This window comes from Rattus norvegicus, chromosome 7 (assembly GCF_021556685.1).
Source record: "Rattus norvegicus strain SHRSP/BbbUtx chromosome 7, alternate assembly SHRSP_T2T, whole genome shotgun sequence".
In the NCBI taxonomy this organism is placed as follows: domain Eukaryota; kingdom Metazoa; phylum Chordata; class Mammalia; order Rodentia; family Muridae; genus Rattus; species Rattus norvegicus.
In genome coordinates, this window is record NC_141540.1 from 105,226,316 (window position 1) to 105,250,259 (window position 23,944).

Here is a 23,944-nt window from a genome sequence, read left to right on the forward strand (position 1 = left end):
GAAAGAGAGCTAGTCCAAATTTAAAAGATGAATTCAGGTATTTCTCAGCAGACTCGCTGTTTATCAATTAATATAAAACTGCCTGCTAGGCTTTATGTCTATTGGTCCCCTTACTTAGAAAATTTAAAAAGAAAGTTTTATTTCATACATGAGAATAAATGTAAAAACACCTTAAATTCTATCTTTATTTTATGTTTGGAGTAAATAATGATTCAGTTCCCCCTATTATCTGCCAACTAGTCAATAATACACAACACGATTAAAATGAACAATTACAGTACCCAAGTTTAAATTTAACATACATATGACAGCACTACAGAAACAGTAAGAAAACAGTGTGGAAAGCCAACTTAAAAATGTATTTAGATATGTGTTCCCTTAATTACTCTTTAAAAATAAAAATATAACAATTAAAAGAGGAGCCAATAGATATATTAAAAGATGGTGTTCAAAGTTACAAACATTCTATTAAGAGCAAATACTGAATTATAGATAAATGTGTAGGTTTATAAATATCAGGATGTCATTTAAGCAGTACTGTTTCCATATATAGCCAGACCATACTTTCAAAGCAATAATTAGGCACACCACTTAAAAAAAAAAAGCACACCCATCACTTTTATACTTACACCAGATGCAGCATAGAGAAATACTTTGTACATGCAAAAATGAAAATTCAGTTCTTTCTCATATGGATTGTGGAACTACAGACACAACATCAATAGACACACAGTTTGAAGTTATGAGATGGGATTTCATGACAAAGGACAGTATTTTATCTATCACACATCGAAGGCATCTGTATCAATTGAAGGCTAAAATATATATTTTTGGTGTGGTCACTAGGCTAGTGACATAAAAATGTGACACTGAGTTTACATACAAACGAAACATTATCCAGGAGATTTAAATAGACCTTGTAAGTAGTTAATAAGTAGTAATGGTTTAATGAGTACCAAGAAATTTAAAATAAAGGAGAAGAGTCAAGTTTCCCCAAGAGGGAAAACACCCAGCGCCACACTGATCAAACACCTTTGAGACTGTCACAGGGAAGTCACACTCATAATTTTGAAAGCTGCTGAAGACTGCTGTAGAAATGAAGACAGACAGACAGACAGAGCAGACAAGTAAGCACTGCTTACTGAAAGCAAGTCATGCAAAGGGTAAAATACTAGGGAGGAAGAAAAGACTATAAAATAAAGCATTTCTTTTTTTTTAAAGGCATTTTCTATATAATGCAACCAAGACTTGTCACTTTGATTTTTCATAGCTTTACTTTTCCAAGGAAAACACACTACATAGCCTGTTAACAAAATGATACATCACTTGAATGTAAACAATGTATCGACTGAGGGAAGACATAGTCATTGCTCATCAGGCTTAAATGTATGTTTTATTAAATAGAAACTAAGACATGTTCCAATTGCTCTTATTATTTGAAGGCAAAATTAAATATTTTAGTCATATCATACCAATTTCCTACCAGGTAAAAGAATTCCCTAGAAAATTCTAGCAAAGAATCACTGAAAGTAATCACTAAAATAGGAGATAGGGATTTTTTTTTAATATGAAAGGAGAAATAAAAGGGATCAACATAAAAATTACAATTATGATAATATGAGCTTTCAGCTCCAACCTTATGATCATTTACTCATTAAGTACTTAAAGCCTATCTACCTAAGTTCCTCAAGTAAGGAACCAAAATGCATACTGTACCTCACTGGCCCAGTACTTAAAATAAGCTCAGTACCTAGCAGACTTTTCATAGAATAAGGCAAAAGATATTGAAAATATGCAAGAGATTAACTGGAAAAAAATAACACTAGCCTTAAAAGTGCGTACTAATTTTATTTTTTAAAGAGGGAAGAACAGGTAACACAAAAGATTTGAGAAGAAGAAATGTATGACTTAATGGAAAGGCACTCTAGACAAGCAGCAAAAGGAGATTCTATTTCCTGCTTATAAAAAAAAATCTCTATTTTGACTTGTTACAATATACATAAATATAGTAGCTTAACAAATACTAATCTTCTAAGCTGAGAAGGGGCACAAAACCAAGTCCTTCTGTTCTATGAACCAGCATTGTATTGTGTGTTGTGTGACATAAAAGTTGCTACAGACTTCCTAGAATAAGCTATTAGTTAACAATCTTAACATCAGGTAACTCTAAGGATTAGAAGCTATACAGTGCTGACATTTTGATATGTTATTTTAAAAATATGCTGTCATTAGCATATCTGCTGCCAAATAGTAAGGAACAATTCTGAACTTATTATCTTAATAGACCGTAAGAGGAATTCCTGTATTTAATGAATATGTTTTGCTGAGCACAGAATGGTATCTAACTTAAAACCACTGTGCAAGCTGTTGCTTCCTTCCACAGTAACCTTCCTCACTGAGCTGTAATTATTTGCAACCTCCTCCAATACCCAATTTCAACTTCATCTTACTCAACTCTTACCTTCTGATCTACGCCCTAAATGTGAATATGTAATTGAGATTCTGATTCTTCACTTCTCTCTATTCTACTAGACAGACTAAGGTTCCCATGGCAGCAGTGAAACAATAGCCTTTCATATCTAGCCTACTGTTTGGTATACAAGAAGCGAGCTCTAAGTGTACATGGACTCAAGTGTAAACCTGTAAAGGGCGTATGGGTTAAGGAAATAATGACTTTGACACAGTTTTCATTTATATAATAAATTATTAAGTACCACAAAATTATGTTTAAAAATGCATGGGATTATATAATTTGATATATTCTGATGCCCAAAAGCTAAACACAGAATGGCATCTGTCTTAACACCACTGTGCATGTTTCTTTCCAGTGTCCTCAGAGATTATATACAAAATTATGTTTGTGTAGTCCAACTCTGAAAGTTTGAGAAGCTGGGTCCAACCAATAAGGATGACTGGAATAATAGATCTAAATTATTTTGGTGACCTGAATATTATTCCACACCTAGAAAAATAGGATAGCTCTAACTACTTGAATCATATAATGTGGTTGTATTAAAACAGCAAAAAAGGCTTGGCAGATCTGGTACATAGTAGTTACCAGTTAAAGAGGAGTTATCTAATGGTCTTTATAGTAGCTTGATGATAAAGTTCCCAAATTCAAAATTGGGTATTTCTTTAAAAAGAGAAAAAATATGTTTAAAAATGTATAAGATAAAATTAAGATTCTACAAATATCAGAAGCCAAAGAAAATGTACCTCAGCATCTAAATTCTAATAGAGGAACAAACTCTAGCCTGGTACACTAAGGCCTCTTTTACGGTATTAGCAAGTAGCAAAGCCAAAGTTCTATATTGGATGATAAAAGCAACAAATATCATTTAAAATGACTTGTGCTGGAGAGTTGACTCGGTGGTTAAGAGCACTAACTGCTCTTCTAGAGGACCCAATTCAGTTCCCAGCATCCACATGGCAGCTCAGTGCTATCTGTAAACTTCAGTTCCAGGAGGAGCTGATACTTCAGTATATACCAGCACCACACACGTGTGCACAGAGGAAGGCAAAAAACACACTTCTTTTTAAATATTAGCGCTCCTTCAAAGTTTACTTTTAAAGGTTTATACACAGTTTTACACTATTGTTTTTGTTGTTGTGATTTGAACCTTTCCTACCACTATAATAAGTATTAAAAATGTGAAGATAATGATACAAATGTCCCACCCCAGCCCTGCGACCCAAGATCTAGTAATCTTTTCAAGTTCTACATTTAAATTATGGTTCATACTTTAACAAAACAGAATGTTAGCTTTATAAAAAGATCAAGTGCCAAGTCTTGAACAAGATCTTGACTATATAAAAGCCAAGATTCTGCAAATGTAAGACATTTGGGACAAAGAAAAGACAGAAGAGCAGAAAAATATAGAGGACCAAGTTTCAAACAGAGCAAATAAACTAATACAGCTTTAATGTAAGTTGCCTCATCTGGAAGAACATTCTTTAAGTCAGCAGTCTGCTTAACATCCTCAAGCTGATTAAAATCCATGCTGAACATGCACTTAGAACAGCACCGTCCAATTGTTGAGAAGGGTCAAGAAAACTAATGTCCATCTGATTCACTTTCCCTAAAATCCCAACAATTTTAATGGTCTTGATTTTGGCCTTCCGTCTTTATTAGCCTACGCACAGTACCCAAACTGTAACAGATTTTTGTACAAATGTAATAGAAGTAGGAATATATCAGAGACTACAAAGTATTCTACAAAATGAAAATATGCATGTATGTACATATATGTGTATGTATGTATGTATGTATGTATGTATGTACATACGTATGCATTAATTATTACCCTGGCTTAAAGGATAAACTGTGGAAATGGGTGGGTCATAAAATAGAATGAACTATATAAAAACTAAATTGAACGTGAAAAACAAACAACTCTCTTTTCAAGATATTTGCTTTTCAAAATCAGAAAGTCTGAAATTTTAAGTACTTTTAAATCTGTTCATATATAACAAAACACACAACTTACAAACATCTCTTCACCCTTTCCTAACAATTTTCTAATTATCCATTAAAATAGCAACATTCACACTATAACATCAATTTAAAATCATTTTTCTCAATTTAACAATCAGACAAGCTGAAGCAATCTTGACAGCCAAAGCCAAAGCAGAGCATGCACAGAGCTCAATGGCACTTACCTGCCACTCGCAGAGCACAGTACAATAAGTCATGCAACACAGAACAGATACAAGGCAAATTACTTAAAGGTCTGTGAACCTATTATTTTTCTTTTTATTCAGAGTCAGAATAAAATGAATTTCTGAAATGTACAAAATCATTTTAATTTCTTAAATTATCTGTAAAAATTACATAATTTAGGTTCACACTTACCTTTTAATAGTATGCCCAAATTACTGAGCTCTGAATAGCCTTCATGAACTGACCCAAGTTAAAAATACTTTATATCACATAAGGAAAATGAAACCTGCTCCATTTTTTCCCCTCAACTGTAATACAATTTTCCCTCAAATACTGCTTTTACTAGCAGATATAGAAGTAGTAGGTTTTTTCCTTAATTTTTTTCATAAGTGTTTTCATTATTATAGGGCTTAAATAATAAAATAATTACCAATTAAGAGACACAATCTACTGGAAATTGAAAGAGATACCTTATTACTATAATTTTTTATAAGATGATTCAGTTCTAGAAGGCACCAGAAGTTTTAAATCAAACAATTCATAGCTCAGTCATGCAAAGCAGTTAAAAAGGTGGCAAAGTGGAAACATTCATTAGTGCAAGACAAACGCAGTCTACTGCAGGCAAGGAGAAATAGATATAAAATCATCTTCTCACTTTCAAAATCAAGGAAAAAATTTGGCCCCTGCTCAAGGTCTGTGCATGTCAAAACTTTAAGAAGATTCCCCATGTTAAGGTACCTGTCAAGACAAGAATGAGAAAGAGAAAATATCCCTTTATAAAAAGAACATCTGAAATTGACTTAAAGAAAAAATCGTAACAGGGAAAATGTTCATTAGGCCATGAATTCATCCTTCAGGTTACCCAGACTGTGCTCTGGCAGACAGCAAACGGGTTCTCAAGGTGTTGATGTGTAGGACCTAGAGGTGAAATATGGTTTTTCCTGTACATAATGGTACAACTGTTGCTCTAATTCTTCTCAAAATTCTCCCAAGACAAGTTTCATTAATGGCCTTATAATGAAAAATTCTTTAAGTATTCCAATAGTGCTAGTATTCTGAAAAAAAAAAAACTTTGATCAAGAATTATTCACATGAAACTTTCTAAGTATAGCATTGAAACAGTAATTTATTTAAGAGCCAAATATTAAGGTTTGGCCAAAGCTCACCTTCACATCTCATTTTAAAATGTAAAAATTACTTCCTTTTATGCCAATGAATAAAGCAGGTATTTCTCAGCAAATCTGATTTGTGAAATTTGTGGAGGCTATTTAAAGAATTCATTTTAGATATGCAGCACAGATTTCATTTCTTAAAGCAAATTACTATAGGATGATGAGTGAACAGACTTTGGCATAGTCACTAAAGCATACTATTAGAATATTCATCATAAGGCTACTTGCTTCATGGACTAATGAAAGGACACCACTGGCTACAGACTCAACATGATTTTAGCAAATGAGAAACTAAAGAATTATACATATGATGGTGATGTTTGCCTACAATTAAGGGAAAAAAATCATGCAACCTTTGCTTGATTCTCCATGTTTAATTAACAAATATTCTGGCTGGCCTTCACTGTGGTGTGAGTATAATTAATCTTCCACCTTTACCATTATGCACCAGCTGTGAAGGGCTAAGGAGACTTACTTTCAAAGTCCAAGAAAAAATGTGCTGCATTGTGGTCTATGTCCCTGGTTAGCACCTTAATGAGATTACCCATGCCAGCAAACCTAAAAATAAAAATGGCAACATCATTTAGTTCCAGTAAAGGGCTGAGGAAGAGGCCTGGGGTTCAGCAAGGCTGGTTTGCTCAGAGATGCCAACAGGTGCAGGTTCTCATGGCTCTCACATTGGTAACTTGGGACACAAAGGTTCACTCAGTGAGTTTATAGCTCCTGTCCCCCTGGTTTTACATATTAAAAGTTATATAAGCAAATGGGGAAAAGATATTTTACATATAAGTTCCAATAATTACACTTGATTAAAAGCTAAGCTAATGTTCTTTTTAAAGACTTCTGAGGTACATATTCTAAACTTAAATTAATAGCAGTGTTTTTTAAATATGTAAATATCCAGACCATTATTTTTAAATTAATGAAGGTTTTGTCCTTCAAGTTGAATCAAATCCTATTAGATACACAAAGAAGACAATATTTAAACCACTTTTAACTATTAGACTGAAGGTTATCAATAAATTGACCACTTAAGAAAATTACTATACAAATCACAATATTTTTCTCCTCTAAGAGTCACTGTCATCTCTTAATAGAGTGTTCAGCTGTATGCATGTCATGTGACTGAAAAGTTAGCCCAGCAAACACCACATACAAAACCAGCTACTTGTCCAACTTAGTAAATTCACAAACAAAAAACAATGAAAAAACACTAGCCTACATCTTGCCCAAGGATTTGCCATGGCTCTGTGAAGGAAAAAGGTGGTGTTGAAACCAGGATCAAACCTAGAAGCTAGAATAAACAGAGACCTCAAACAAAGATACTGTCAGAACCGGTCAAAACCCCCTTCCCCTCCAACTATAATATTCCTTTTCCTCTGCTAAACTGCACAGACAATATTTACATGACACAAAAATTGAAACTAGTATTTCCACCATGGAAGATACCTTATTGCTTACTCCCATTCTAAAACCCTGAACAGAACTAGAACTTTAGTGCCTATCCTGACTCCTGCCTATTCTCAACACTGGCTTGTGTCCCTGTCAGCTTCCCATGGAGGATACAAGTATACAGTGTTTATTGCAGATTTTTATTAAAGGCCAAAGTCAGTAAGACAAAAATATTTTGTATAAAATGTTGAACTATACTAAGTACTAAATTGGTTCTATTTCTTTCAAATAATATTCCTTCCAAATCACCCCCTCCTTTTCTTCAGTAGTGTATACATATGTACATATGTGTGTATTTGTGGAGGCTGAAGATTAGTGTCAAGCATTTTCTCTTAACAGTTTTCCAAACTGGTTTTTGTTGTTTGTTTGTTTGAGACAGGGAACCCACTGAAACCAGAGCTTATGATTCAGCAAGGCTGGCTGGTCACTGAACTCCAGGGACCTACATCTCTCTTCTTCCTCAGTGCACAAATAACAGGTGCATACTTTTATAACAAGCTTTTATGTGAATGTAGGGAGTCAAACTCACCCTTAAAGGCAAGCATTTTACCAACAGAACTATATCCTCAGCTTTACCTTTTAACCTATACTATTTTTATCACACTGAACATCATGTTCAATAAAATGCTCAACATTCTGTTTTGTACAATGTTTCATGAAAGTGGATTCAGTGAGTTAGAAGAAAACATCTAATAGTTCACTGTAATTACACTTTTTACAATGTATAAGATAATTACAGTGAACTATTATTAGATGAGGTTCACTATAGCCTTGGCTACCAGGAATTAACTATGTAGACTGAGATAGCCTTATACCAAGATTTCACACCCAAAGAAAAGTTAATCATTTTCCTTCAATCATCAAATCCAAATTACCTCAAACTGGTCAGGAGGAAGAGCAAAGGGGAGTAAAGTGGCTCTATTCCTTTTTGACACAAAATAGTAGTGGTAGTTTGAATGAGAATGTCCCCAGCAGGTTTAGATATTTGAATACATGTTCTGCAGTTGGCAGTGCTGTTTGGATAGGCTTAAGAGGTATCCTCTTACAAGAGAAAGTATGTCACTGAGGGTAGGCTGTGAGGTCTGAAAGCCACATAACATTCCCAGTTTGCTTTCTCTGCCTTTTACTTTCAGTCCAAGATGTGAACCGTCAGCATCTTGCTCCAGTTTGTGCTAACATGCTTCCCCTGCCATGATGAACTCTTAACCCTCTAGAACCAAAAGCCCAAATGAACCCCTCATAAGCTGCCTTGGCCTTAATGTTTTATCACAGCATCAGGGAGGTAACTAATACAAAGGCCTCCAACTTATCAATAGATTTCAAAGCTCTAAGTAGAATAAGGCCCATTTCTAGCCCATTTGTGTCAAGAACGTTACCTGACGGCATTTTCAGAGCAGTCTTCCTGTCACACCACCATCATCAGGAGGGAGAAAGAAGGGAGCAATATGTACACCATGCCACCTTCAGGGAAAATGTTGGAGCTAGCTAAGTTTGTTTTCCCATGTCTCCTTCTACAAATCTGCTGGTTTCCAGCGATCACACCTTAATGTGGGCCTACACTCCTCAACACTGCAATATACCTGGTCTTGACTTCCTCATTCCACACTGTGATAATGTAGGATTTCTTGTCTTTTACCCCCCCCCCCCAAAATGCTTACTTTGAAAATGACTGCTTATCTGGTATAGCTCAATCTTGGCACTACTGGCTAGGTAATTCTTTTGTTACTGAGGGCTACCTCACACAGTGGCATATCTAACAGCATTCTGGGCCTCAACCCATTAGAAATCAGTAAAACTGTGCATGCCCATAAAACCACAATGTGGTAATCAAAAAATGTCCCACAAATGTCCCCTTAGGGCAAAATTATCTCTGGGAGAAAATGACAACTGTTGCCCAATGTCTATATTCAATGACAGCTAAGGGTGTCTCCAAAGAGTGACAAGTGTTTCTCAGGAGGCACAAGTACTCCTGGTTGACAGCTGCAGCTTTCAAATACATGACCATAAATACCAAAACATGCTCTGAATAGCTATCCCAAAGGGTGACTCCATAAATGAAAAAAAAATTCTCCTCAGACCTCCCACCATTCTCCCATGCAAGAAATTACCTTATTCCATCATTCACATGCAAAATGCAGATGTTTCCAGTCTATAACCTATTATTGAAGGGATGGAGCCAGTGGACCCCAGGAGCTTGCTGACCTAACAGGGCTTACATGATTCGTGTGAGAGACTGTCAAAACTAAGGAGAGGGATAATGGAAGATACTCACTATCTCCCTGACTCCCCGTGTACATAAGTATTCATACCTAGCACCAATACCCAAATATATACACTTTGTGATGTCGCAAATCTTAATATTGGATTGAGTGTCCTTAGCTCAATTTTCTAGCCCTTCTTTCCATGTACGGCTATGCTTTAAGGTGAGAACTTCTAAAATGGGGCAAAGAAGTCCATGTCCACTTGCTTTACTAGTAACCTCAGGGTCCTCTCTTTGCACCTATTCCTAAGCCAAGTCTCCTTCCAAACATTGGCTCTGCATAGCTCAGAACCTCCTGTCTGCTCCACTACAACAAAGCACCATGTTTCCTATCTTCTTTACAACTCAGCTGCTAAGTATAAATAATACTGTCTGCCATCAGTCTTCCCCATTTTTTCAACTCCCAATCTTCTAATCCATTCCTATCTGCCTCTTAACATCTATCATTACAGTGAAGCTTTCCCCATCAAGGCCACTGAAACTCGATTCTTGAGAAAATTTAAAAGGCAATTCTCATATTTCAACCTCCAAAGTATTTGACTAAGTTTATACTCATGTTTTTTTTTTAAGATTTATTTATTGAATGTATGAGTGCTCAATCTGCATGTACACCCCATGTGCCAGAAGAGGGCGGGCACCAGATCCCATTACAGATGGTTGTGAGCCACCATGTGGTTGATGGGAATTGAACTCAGGATCTCTGGAAAAGAGCAGCCAGTGCTTTTAACCTCCGAGCCATTGCTCCAGCCCCGTGCTTTCATATTATACATTCCCCCAAGCTTCCTTGCTATTTTATGGTTTTTCTTTCTGTGTATTCTCCCATTAAGATACATGTACCATTCGGATACACTTATTTATTTAGCCTATCTTAAAAAAAAAACAAAATTTATTATTATTCTCTTTCCTTTCACATTACTTCCTTGTTTCTCCTTTGCAGGAAAATTCCTTAAAAGCAGTTTTCTGTGCTCATCAGCTTTGCTTCCTCACCAATTTCCATTCTGTTAAACCTAATCCACCAAACTCTGTGCCAACTCCACATTACTAAACTGTTGTGACAAAGTCACCAAATAACCGCTATGCTCCCAGTTTTCAAGTCCCACCTTACTTATCACCGTCAGAAGCAGCTAATATACTGACATTATCAATACACTTTTTGTCACTAGCTTAACAGATGTACAGCTTACTGCTTACTGCTCCACCATCCTGGCCCTTGACAGCACTGCTTCTTGCTAAGATTATTTCAATGACCCTACGTGGTCACCCTGTTTCTACCCTTTTTGTCCCTGACAATCTCTTATTATAAGACAAACCACAGCTCACAACAAAGTACTAAGTGTTCGCTATAGTAGATAATACTCACCATGATTTATTAAAGGTACAAGCCAAGATCAAAATATTTTAATTTCAGTATGGTAAAAATAATTAAAATTGAGAAAGCTGACTTTTTGTTTCATGTATCTCATAATGTGTGGCTCATGTAAAATGAGTTTATTTGTAAAACTGCACCCTTGAACTGCTTCAGATACATGAGTGACATCTTTCCTATGGTGATATCTAGTGGGTACACTTTTGATTTTTATTTTAACTCAACTTTAAAATGAAGAACCTTAATTCAACTATAAAATTTACTTATAAAGCTATGAAACCGTGTATAAGAGATATGAGAAATTGGACTAGAGAGATGGATCAGTGGTTAAGAGCACTGACTGCTCTTCCAGAGGCCCTGAGTTCAAATCCCAGCAACCACATCGTGACTCACAACCATCTGTAACGAGATCTGATGCCCTCTTCTGGTGTGTCTGAGGACAGCTACAGTGCAGCTTAAAAAATAAGAAAGAGGGGTTGGGGATTTAGCTCAGTGGTAGAGCGCTTGCCCAGCAAGAGCAAGGCCCTGGGTTCGGTCCCCAGCTCCGAAGAAAGAAAGAAAGAAAGAAAGAAAGAAAGAAAGAAAGAAAGAAAGAAAGAAAGAAAGAAAGAAAGAAAGAAAGAAAGAAAGAAAGAAAGAAAGAAAGAAGAAAGAAAGAAAGAAAGAAAGAAAGAAAGAAAGAAAGAAAGAAAGAAAGAAAGAAAGAAAGAAAGAAAGAAAGAGAAAGAGAGAGAAAGAGAAAGAAAGAAAGAGAGAGAAGAGAGAGAGAGAGAGAGAGAGAGAGAGAAAGGAAAAGAAAAGAAAAGAAAAGAAAAGAAAGGAAAAGAAAAGAAAAGAAAAGAAATCAAGAGATTAGTATATGGAAGTAGAAGTGAACCACAACCATGGTACTATATCAGACTTTCATAGCATCTGAGCTTAACTAGAATGGCCCTCAGTCATCACAGCTAACAGAGAGAATGCAGACAAGCAATATAAGAGTATTCAGATTGCTGTGAGGGAAATGCTCATATTGTTCTTTAAAAATATCATTAAACTATAGTTTTCCAAATTCACTTTCTTTCCATATCTATCTATCTATCTATCTATCTATCTATCTATCTATCTATCTATCTATCTATCTATCTATCTATCATGTACACAGTGTTCTATCTGCATTTATGCCTGCATGCTAGAACAGGGCCCACCATGTGGTTGCTGGGAACTGAATTCAGGACCTCTGGAAGAGTTCTCAATCTCTGAGCCATCTTTCCACCCCAAAATTCACTTTCTTAAACTTAACACTTTTTAAAATCATAAATGAAATAATTACATAATTATACTTCATTTCAAGAACTTAAAGCATGGCCAATTATTACTATTCATGTCATGAATATTCAATGTTAATAGCAGTCTTATTTTAATACCAAAATATCATCCTTAATGTATTTGAAGTAGCATTTTGCTTAGAATTATGGCTTTCTTTGTATGTTATGTTCCAAAATAAATATATGCTAATAGTTTTGAGGATTCATCCGAAACGCAGCCTTTTACAATGACTTTATTCTAGTATGTATTCCAAAGTTGTGCTGTTCTGACATAAGGGAAGGAACAACAGGAGTGCTGCTGACGAAGTATAAAGGCGTCTGGCCACTTGGAGAGAGTTTGGTGCTCAGTACAAAGTACATGTGCTATGTGCATCCAAACAATTACAATCCAGGACACATAAACTAACGCTAGCTACAAACTCCTTAAATGAGAAACAACACAGAGTATGGGAATTAAGCCAGGAAACTCCATGTGATGACATTAAAAGACATATTACATATAGTACCTATTTGGAGGGGAATAACCAAAACACTGGGTAACTCAAAGGTTCCATTAATGTTCTAGTTCAATTATTGGTATACTCAAGGAATTCTCTTATTTTTAGATTACGCAAATAAGGTATATGTTTCTTTTGTATTTACTAATAAGTAAAAGCATTTAAAAATATGGTCCGTCACTACAGAGCACCTGAGTTTCAATCAAATATGCCTAACCCTCCCTACTCCTAATACATATGCTACAAATCATAGATGACTTATTTGATTTAGCAATACATAAAGGCTCAAATGGTTCTATATGTATTATATATTATCTGGTACTGCTGATAGTTAATGAAAATCTAAAATTGAGGGATTCAGAGACAAATGGAGATACCAGACTGACAGTGTGAAATGAGCAAAGGAAACCATGAACAAAGAGGAGTATCTAATCCAGTCTCAGTACGGTTGGTTGAGACTACCCAAGAGAACTGAGTCTTAATTCTTTAAGCTGAGAAATAACTGAAAATACACACACACAAAATATATGCCTTCTTTCTGTGTTTACACAACCTATATAAGACACTTCTACACAGCCCAGTAGTTTCTGCTAGTTATGCCAATGGAAGGCTCTGGAAAGTAATGAGAAGGCAGAAGGAAAACAGAAGTAGCCAGACAGGACAGGTTAGCAGTTGCTAAATAGTGGGAACAGGGTGATGGCAGCATCCTGTCTTTAATTTCCCTTTTTCTGTAGATGGAGTCAATAATGAAGACTGACCCTACAGCTTTGGGTGTGCTAGACAAAAACCCTACCACTGACTTATCATAACCTCAGTGCTCTTGTTATTTTCTGAGAAAGGGTCTCACTAATTTATCCAGGCTAGTCTTGAATTTGTGATTCTCCTGCCTCAGCTTCCTGAATAGTAGCTGAAATTATAGGGCTATCTTGGCTTTCTTTCCTTTTCACTGCTCTATTTCATCTTGTCTGTCTTTGGTTGTTCCAGTCTTTCTAATATCTTTGAATACAATATAATGTATAATAATTATAATGTATAATATTCAATGATTATATTATTGTATACAATAATTATTATATAATTATATAGTTCTCTGTATCATATTCTGTTCTAAAAAAATTCCCAGGCTGATGTTTTCTTAACTCAATGCTAACTGGTCTACCACTATTTTTCTTCCTGAGTTTTTCTAAAGTGCCTCCCCACCACCCCCCCCCCCCCCCGGAGCTGAGGACCGAACCCAGGGCCTTGCGCTTGCTAGGCAGGCGCTCTACCACTGAGCTAAATCCCCAACCCCTTCCTGAGTCTTTCTAAATAAGAAGTTCTGTAATAATAGTTTTGATGCCTATATAATAGGCAACTGCTTCCTCATTTAGTCCCTAACATTTCTCAACTTTGCTCATGTGTTGTTTATAGTAACAGCTCAATTTGTCACCTTTTCTTTGTGCTCAGTGCTAAGTAGTAACTCTTCAGAATTAGTCTTTAATTCTGTGTGGTTATCAAATTCTACAAAAATCATCAGGTGGGTTGGGGAGATATCAGTCACTAAAGTGGTTGCCAAACAAGCATGAGGGCCTCAGTTTGAACCTGTAGTTCTCTGAATAAGAATGGCTCCTATAGACTCATATATTTGAATGATTACAGAGTAGCATTAGCAGGTGTGGCCTTGCTAGAGAAAGTGTATCACAAGAGGTGGTTTTGAGATTTCAAAATGCTCAACCCAGGTGCAGTGTCTCTCTTCCTGCTGCCTGTTGATCCAGATGCAGAACTCTCAACTACATTATCCAGCATCATATTTGGCTGCATGCTTTCATGCTTCAACAATGACAAACAATGGAAACTTCTAAATGTAAGCAAGCCCCAATTAAATGATTTTCTTTTTTAAGAGTTGCTTTGGTCTGGTATCTCTTTACAGTAACAGGACATTGGCCAAGTCAGGTCCCAGAACCCACATACAAAAGCTGGGCACAAAACAGGTAGATCTGTGGGACTAACATAGTACACCCTACCTACCAAGCTCCAGGCAAATGTGTGCCTATTCTAAGATTCGGAGTGGATGACATCTGAAGAGCACCATCTGTGGTTGAACTCTGGCCTTTGTGTACTCATATGAACATGTACCAGCACATACTGATTAACACGCACCCCTTTGATTCCCACTCCTACAGAATCCTAAAGAGATGTTTATTTACATTTACTATATACTTTATTTGGGCAGAACTATGTTACTTTACAGTATCACCTACACTGTCACTAATCTAAGAATACAGTAAATTATTTGAGTTCCTTTTCTATTGCTAAACCATTTTTTAATTCTCTAGGATCAAACCATTTCTGAAGTGTCTATGGTTAGATTCTCTTAGATCTCTGGATCTTTATATACTTTTAGATTCAGTTCATATTTTTGGTTCTTTGTTCTAATCTGTTTACTGAGACAGGGTCTCACTAGATCGCCTAACCTGGCCTCTAACTCAGGATCCTCTTCCCTTAGACTCCTACATTATCATGCATGGCTCTCAATTTGGCTTCCTAGCATTCTCCTTTAGATTATAAGTAAGATTGGTCTGTAATTTCTCTCTACACTTGAATGGCATTTTTACCAGGGCTATTTTATACATAAGCTCTTTGTATCCTTTAGAGTGGTTTATAAACTACAAAACGTGTTAGTTCCTCAATGACAACGAAGTTAGCCAAAACTGTAGGAAGTATTCATCTTTTTCATGTTTCAAACTATTCTATAGCAGACATACTCTCAACTAATTCAACAAATCTTTATTGAATTCATGAACTTTTTGATCAAAAAACTTATTTACCAAAAATGCAAATACATAAATGAGGATTACCCCATTAAGCAGTATAAATTTACCTGTGTTACCTATGAAATTATAACTCAAATACAAGCTCCACAAAGATTACGTACGGCAACCAAGAGCAAGGCTGGATAGCATGTGTTTATTGCTAAGATACTAAACTGGCAGAGACTGAAAGACTTTTCCATAAAGCTCTTTCCTATCACCCAAACTCATCATCTTCAATAGTGGTTCGCGGGGCTGGGGATTTAGCTCAGTGGTAGAGCGCTTACCTAGGAAGCGCAAGGCCCTGAGTTCGGTCCCCGGCTCCGAAAAAAAGAACCAAAAAAAAAAAAAAAAAATAGTGGTTCGCATGTTTGTAAACATTACAGCAAAGGCCCAAAATAAGTAACACCAACATTATGAATAATAACATTCTTTTTAGTTTTTGCATGGAGAATAGGGGCTATAGAAACATTACTGTCCACTCCACACTAACATTCCCTGCCACTCTCTTAGACTTCTTAGGAATAAAAGAGGGAGGAGCTCAGAAATCTGCCAGCATTTCCCAAGTAGGAATAAAAGTCCAGTGAAACAGTGATCTTTAAATTGTTTACACGTTCTTCTTCTACTCATAATTTCTATTAAGAGAGTATTCTACTAAGTCATGTGTCCCTTATTTTCTATTTGGATCCAGGGCTAAAACCTTAAGTTCATATCCCTGTAAGGACTAAGACACATCAAATGGTTTTTACATTTGGTTACCAATAATCATGAAAATCTTACACCAGAGAATGGGAGTCTCAATTACAGCCATTTTTACCGTAGTTTGAATTTCCCCTATAACATCCAAGTAGGTATCCAGCCACTGTTTAAATGTTCTTTGTAGACCTAAATTTTAGATTTCAGCCAATTTTTAGTGGGGGGAAAAAGAAATTAACTAGTCACTGAATATACAATATGACAGAAATTCGGGCCTCACAAATATGAAATCTGTATACTAGGCTGAAATCACTCCTGTGCTAATTTTTCTTCATTTGTTCTAATTCTAAGTGGCCATCAATAACCAAATCTTTAAAAACAGCCTTCTAACTATTTAATAGAACTTGAGATATCTTCAATTACGTGAAAAGGAAGCTGAAAGATTGTTACCCCCATTAGATTATTACACTATACTCACAGAGGTAAAATGTATTTATCCTAACTAGTAATTATGAGGGTTGGCTTCTAACGAGCAAAGCTTGTATGTTTAGGAGATACTTAACATAAGGAGTTTCTTTAGCACTGAAGACTAAAGGAACAATGGAAGTGGACCTTTCCATGGGGTTTTAGTTATTAATTGTCTTATCCAGTGTCATACTACTAAACAATGGTGTAATGGGTAAAATTGAGAAAAATCTCACATTTCTGAAATTACTAGTACTAAAATTTGTAAATTTGTAAAATTTGGCATGAAGATATTTTGCAAAAATAATTATTAGAGGATACAGGTGCTTAAAAAGTTTTTAAATAGTACTTAGTGGTCTTTCCTGGGTCTGGCATAATGAAGCAAGTTAGCACAGGAAAATTGGTTTCCATATTCTTATGCTTAAAGCTTAAAAACCATTCTCCTAAATATATCTCTTCCAGGCTCATAATCGAACAAAATACAAAATCAAAAACTCCACATATTTTTCTCTGCTTGGTAATTTTTAAAATTTGTACTTATGTTGGTTTGAATATGCTTGGCCAAGGGAGTGGAACTATTAGGAGGTGTGGCCTTGTTGGAGTAGGTGTGGCCTTGTTGAAGGAATGTCACTGTAGGGGCGGGCTTTGTGACCCTCCTCACAGCTGCCTGAAAGTCAGTAGTCTTCTCCTGTTTGCCTTCAAAACAAGACGTAGAACTCTTGGCTCCTCTAGCACCATGCCTGCTTGGATTCTGCCATGCTTCCTACCTTGATGATAATGGACTCAGCCTGTAAGCCAGCCCCGATTAAATGTTGTCCTTTGTAATAGTGTCCTTGGTTATGGTGTCTCTTCACAGTAATGGAAACCCTAACTAAGAGGGTACTTAAATAATCTTCCTCTATACTTATGAATCATTTCTCTTACAATGCTAACTGGACTCTGGCAATGGCCATCATTACAAGGTTATGTTGTCAAGTAGGTGGTAACTACAAATAAATTCATTGTTTTTTTCATTATACCAGTTTAAACAATACTGCCTTACTTCATTTGAAGAGTACAAACAAACTCCCTGGGTAAATTTCATTTTATTTGAGATAGGATTCACTATGTAGCCCAAGTAAGCCTCAAATTCCAAGGCATTTAAAGTAACGATGTAAATTTTGGTGTTTTTATTTTTTTTAAAGGCAAATTTATAGACAAACATTTAAAAAGTATTTTCTTAATGACATAGAATTTTAAATCGTTTAAAACCACTGTAAGACCAAATGTATTATGCATATAGCATATGAATTTAACGATGTCATTGAGTATTACAGCTTTTAAAGTTGTAATAACACACATATATCTTAATACATCTTATATAGCATGTAAGTTAGACATACTTATAAAGACAAAGTCTAACTCATTTATTGCTTTAATATTCCTACCATATGTCCAAAGTTGCTGGGAGGGATAAAAGACAAAAATACATAAATAAAAGAGGAGAGAAGCATGCATACCAAATAAAGGGTGAAATGCTGGGGAAAACTCAACTCCTCAATCTTGTGAAAGGAACCTGAGAACTAGAGAAATTCAGTGATTTAGGCCAAACCAGCAACTGGTGGAACAGTAGTGTTTCCTTTAAGAAACCTGGAACTGCAGTTTGTAAGAACATCTCTAAATGGAGTACTGAGGCCAGGTCACACTTACAGAAAGAACTCATCACCATCATACAAGCAGCCCCTTCAAAATCAATGTTGGTGGTGCTTTTGCAATCAACCAAACCGCCATTAGATCTCCATTCCCTGAACCTGCAAATGCCTATCAAGTGCTCTTTTCTAAAACATATTGTTTCTGTTGTTATTAACCTGCAAATAGAATTGCCTTCAAAGCCTTTTCACACACTTCTAATCTATACTAATAGGATATGTCAAAGGAATGGCCATATACCCCATCTCTTTAGGAAGACAAGGTCTCTCTATCTGTAACTTAGGCTAGCCATAAACTTGCAATGCTCCTCTTTTGTCTCAGCCTCCAGAATGCTGGGTTTACAGTCTTTACAACCATACCAGGCATCTCTTCTTTTTTAAGATCAGTTATATAGGACCAGGAAAACTACACTCACTGAAGGAGGATGAGAAAGGAAGGAGGATGTGGTTTCTCATTGTTCTGGAATCCAGAGAGTGCAATATCTATGAAACTGAACAGGAAACATTTTACCAAGTTCTACATGAAAAATAAACAAGTCTTTTAATGAAGATTATAGTCCACAAGTTATAGCAAAAGTAGTTTCCATGAACTTGTTACTAATTAAAATTACAAATATTTTCATTACAATTATATGCATTCAATAGTTAACAATAGTTAGCAGTTATTCTAAAGCAGTGGTTCTCAACCTTCCTAATGCTGTAACCCTTGAATTTACTTCCTCCTATTGTAGTGACCCCAATCATAAAATTATTTTCATTGTTACTTCATAACTGTAATTATGCTGTTACGTATCCAACTGTAAATACGTGTTTTTCAATGGATTTAGGCAACCCTGTGAAAGGGGTCACACGCAACCCGTAGGTTGAAAACTGCTGTTCTAAAGCTTATACTCTGGAGAAAGGACAGACAGATTAGCCTACCATCAATCTACATATTTGTGACAGTATTTCAATTTAGCTGGGTTCCTAACACGATCATGGTTAAGAACCAGTCCTGTTGGACAGAGGTCAGAGGCTTGTAGAGATTACCAAAGATGCCTTTAATATGCCAACCTGGTGACAGAGATGGGGAAAATAATGACAATTCTGAGGGGTCATCATGAGGACTGTCATATCCACTCTATAAATGTTTTCCTTTCTAACTTAGAAGAGGACAAAATTTTAAGATAAAATATTTATCTTAAATATTGTAAATATTAAACATTTAAATATTAGAGATTTTAAAATACCTTAAATTCTTAAGATAAAAATAAGATTTTTTACAACAGATTTTTAACTTGAAAACCACAAAGTACATCTATAAAACTAGAATTTTTAAAATATCTATAAATTTTTGAAAATAAAATATTGGCAAAATAATCAAAGGACTACAAATATTTATGTACTCAAGACCCTTTAATGCCAAATGTTTGCTTAGTATTCATTACTTCTAAGGTTTGCTATTTAATATGTATAGGTACCTGCACATATGCATGTTTGAGTGTGTACCTGGAGGTCAGAGGACACCTTGTCAAAACTAGTCCCCTGCTTCTCCCATTTAGGTTCTGGAACTCCGACTCAGCTTCAGACTCAGGGCAAGTGCTTTCACCTCCTGTGCCAGCTCACTGAAACCTTCAGATATTTTCCTTAAAGGACTAAAACTAGTAACAAGATAGAATTCTTCTTTAAGATAATGTATAAAAATATCTATCTTATTCCCAATGGATGGATAACCAATTGTCACCCTCTCACTTTTTATACTACTAAACTTATATCTTGAAGTTTTATTGATCAATTCTACTGGTTATAGAGAAAAAACAGAGAAAGGAATCCAAAAGAAGACATATACCTCTCCTATTTGAAGAGCTGTCCGTAAAAGTTCTAAGATAGAAATTATACATTATCTAAATATACTTTTAGTAAGTTTTCTATTGACTTCAGTATATAAAAAGATCTTTTCCCTAAATGACATTTTCTTAATAATAATGTAGGTTTATATTTCACTTGTGTCTCAACAATCATTACCCCCAAAGACATATTTACCTTCAGCCAGTGCTGGTGATTCTGTCCTTGTCCTTCTATCTGTTTAAAGAAAAGAAAGGGAAGAAGAGTCTAAAACATCATTATACTTTCAATAAGTCATTACAACTGTAAGTACCCAAGTTCCTCGGTACCACATATAGAGCCCAGCATAGTGGTTTATGACTTATCATCCCCGAATCAGGAGAAAGGAACAAGATTCCTCCTACCTCACTGGCCTGCCAGCCTACCCAAACTGCTTCAGGTTCAGTTAACAGTTAAAGACAGACACACATCACACATCACACATCACACATCACACACACACACACACACACACACACACACACACACACACCATTCTCATTCATATTCTCTCTCTCTCTCTCTCTCTCTCTCTCTCTCTCTCTCTCTCTCTCTCTGTCTCCCTCCCTCCCTCCCTTCCTCTCTCTCCCTAGCACCACCCCCCACCTCTGGTGAAGAGTGATTGCGAAAAATACCTAACTTTGATTTCTAGCCTCTACACACGCACACACACAACCACCTACACAAAAAAAAGTACATATATTACATATACACGCCACACCATACATTCATGAAATGTTGCAACACGTCTATTTCCTTAGATGAATCCAACCACTGTATATGAAGGGCCGACTATATGAACATAAATAAACAATCCAACAGTAAGGGTTTAGCATTCAAGACATTCAGTATTCCAAGAACATAACTCAATTCTCATCAGAGTATGAAAAAGGTTAACAAGAGAGAGACCATTGGAAATTTCTCTGTATCTTTATCACAGGGGCCAAAGGGACCTATTTGTACTTCTTACCATAGTTGAAGCTCACCTGGGTGAGAAAGTCTTCAATGCCAGTCTTATTTGAGGTGTTAAAACACACATTCCAAGCTAACAGCCCATCATTTGCTACTGGCAGATTTGGCAAAACCAAAGTAAGCCATAAGGTGCTTTCAAGTAGGTTTTACCACTTCAAAATGACTGTATTATACTTTTGCAACTAAGAACACCTGTTAGATAATCATTGTAACTGCTTAGTTCATGTATAAAATTATCTGACTAATATAGCTGCTGACTTTTGTGTGAAAAATTCTTTCCCTGATAGTTTGTTTTATAACTTGGGAGCCCTGGATTTAAGAAACACAATTTCCATGTAGTATTGCTGGATAGTAGCATCTTGAAGACATGTGGCATTGTATTCCCAGATGGCAAATGATATTATGCTTAACATTGTCCCCTACATGCTGATATGTCTGATTTTTTTAAAAATGAGTCAACAGATGGAAGCAAAAATAGCAAAGAAAGTCCATTCATCCAAGTCTTCCAGATCAGTTTTTTGTTTTTTGTTTTAAAGGGCTGGGGTGGGAAAGAGAAGGGGCTCCAAGGGACAGTCACACTTTACATGTCCCAAACTGAACTCTCTATTTTTACTACTCACATTTGATCTATTTGAAGCAACCTCTATCTCAAGTGACAACTAAAGTCATGGGTTCCTTTCCACTTCTTTCTCTGCACTCCATGTCCTACTCTAAAAGCCTTATCCCATTAGTTGTATTAAATCTACAAACTTCTGAGATTCTACATAAGTCACAAAAGTCAGCAAATACAGAGCTGTGACTACTTTAAGTAGAAGTGCTAACTAGGGCAAGCACACATTTTTATGTTTTATCCAATAGTAAGACAAACAAAATACTCTGCAAACTATCTTTAGCTATTAATCCATTGATTTGAAACCTGTCTTAGAACTTCCCACTATCTAAAATGTATTACAGTATTAATTCTAAATCACTCACTACCAGCTGCATATGTGAGCCATTGGTGATCAAAGTCTAACATCACTGTGGTTATCCACAAGAAAGCTTCTTGGATCAATGTTATTAATACTAATGGAATGAACAGCTTTTTAATTTTTCTTGCAAAAACATGCTACTTTCCCTAACAACTATTGCAGCTACCCAGAAATAAGTGGCTTCTTGGCTAGCCACTTTAATAAACCACAGAGACAAACCAGAACCACATGCATAAAACCATGAGGAAATTTAAAGTCATACTGTCAAGCTCTTAATAAACCAATACCCGATAAACCACCAGCAATTATATTTACTTTTGGAACAAAACATCAAGTCATAAATAATGCTAGGCAATACTTGAGCAATCCAAGTACCACTTAGTATCTACAAACCAAGTATTAAAAATCATTTCTGTTGCCTCCAGCAAAAGTTAAGATATAGAGTTGTGACTTGAGAGCATTTGGTCACTGTATTAGAGCTATGCAGTTAGTATTCAATAAATAGCTACATAACCTAGGTACAAGATAATACCTAACTGAACTGAGTTTGTTCATGGTTCCCTTGGCATATAGGGAAATAACTTTCAAAATCATCTTACAATCAGAAAGGAGCATTCAAGATTGATTAATGGGCTACTGACGAGGTTCAAAAAGTCTGACAATAAATACTATAAAATATTCTATACTTCTACAGAGAGAAGAGTCAAATTAACTGGAGTGGTTTGAATGAGAACAACCCTAGTTGGTAAAACTACTTGGAATAGGAGGTGTGGCCTTGTTGAAGGTGTGTCACTGAGGGTGGGTTTTGAGGTTTCAAAAGCTCACACCATTCTCAGTGTGGTCCTCTTTCCTTCCTGCTCTCCTTCACTCATGCTTGTGGATCAGATGTAAACTCTTAGATATGGCTACAAAGCTAAGTCTGCCTGCCACCTTACTCCCCACCATGAAAGTCCTGGACTGTACTACCTTCTAGAACTTTGAGCCCCAAATTAAATGTCTTCCTTTATAAGTTGCCTTAGTCATGGTGTTTCAACACAGCAATAGAAAAGTAACTAAGATACTAACCTATAAAAAATTTTTATACAAAATAGATGAGGACTCCTATAGGTTGTAATGTTGGAGAAAGGGGGAAAGTAGAAAAGATTCTATATATTTTAATATATAGCCACTAAAAACAATCAAAGTTTATAATGTGCTTAAACCAAAACAGAGACAAGAAACACAGTGATGAAGATTGTGCTCCCTAGAATCAGAACATAATTTACTATGAAAGTTAAAATATAAGGTAAAAATGTATTCTGAGAAATTGCTCTAAACAGTGCTCTGGCAAAATTAAGATAAGAGTGTAGATTTATAGCTAGAGGTAAGGCATGGGAATTAGGAGGTTGTAGAGAGACTTTCTGATGCCTTGTCTAAGGTGAACTTTGAAGAACTGATAGGTATTAGAAAAGTTGGAAAAGGAAATAGAAGTTCAAGAATATTCTAGAGGAGGAAGGTATTGTGATTTATAATACAATGAAAGATTTCTTTCATAAGCAGTATTAGAATAATCTCATGGAAAGCTGGGCATGTAGCTAATCTAAGTTCCATGAGTGCTTGTCTGGTGTCTTAGGGTTTTCTATTACTGCAGTGAAACACCATGATCAATTTCAAGTTGGGGAAAGAAAGGGTTTATTTGGCTTGATTTCTACATTGTAGTTCATCGGTGGAGGAAGTCAGGTTAGAAACTCAAACAAGTCAGACACTTAGAGAAAGAAGCTGATAGAGAGGCCATGGAGAGTTGTTG

General features: G+C 35.9%; 1 protein-coding gene across 9 annotated transcripts in view; it reads right to left on the reverse strand.

Annotated features, from left to right (window-relative positions):
- Positions 1-23,944, reverse strand: part of Cyrib (CYFIP related Rac1 interactor B) — a 124,970-nt gene that overhangs the window by 19,160 nt on the left and 81,866 nt on the right. For 3 of the 9 annotated variants that reach the window (XM_087556460.1, NM_001126267.2, XM_087556459.1), the window contains 2 exon segments: positions 20,375-20,413; positions 5,316-5,398 (listed from right to left, as the gene is read on the reverse strand). In XM_087556460.1, the coding sequence (XP_087412586.1) occupies positions 5,316-5,388 (73 nt within the window). In that variant the 5' untranslated portion in view covers positions 5,389-5,398; positions 20,375-20,413. 9 annotated transcript variants of the gene reach the window in all.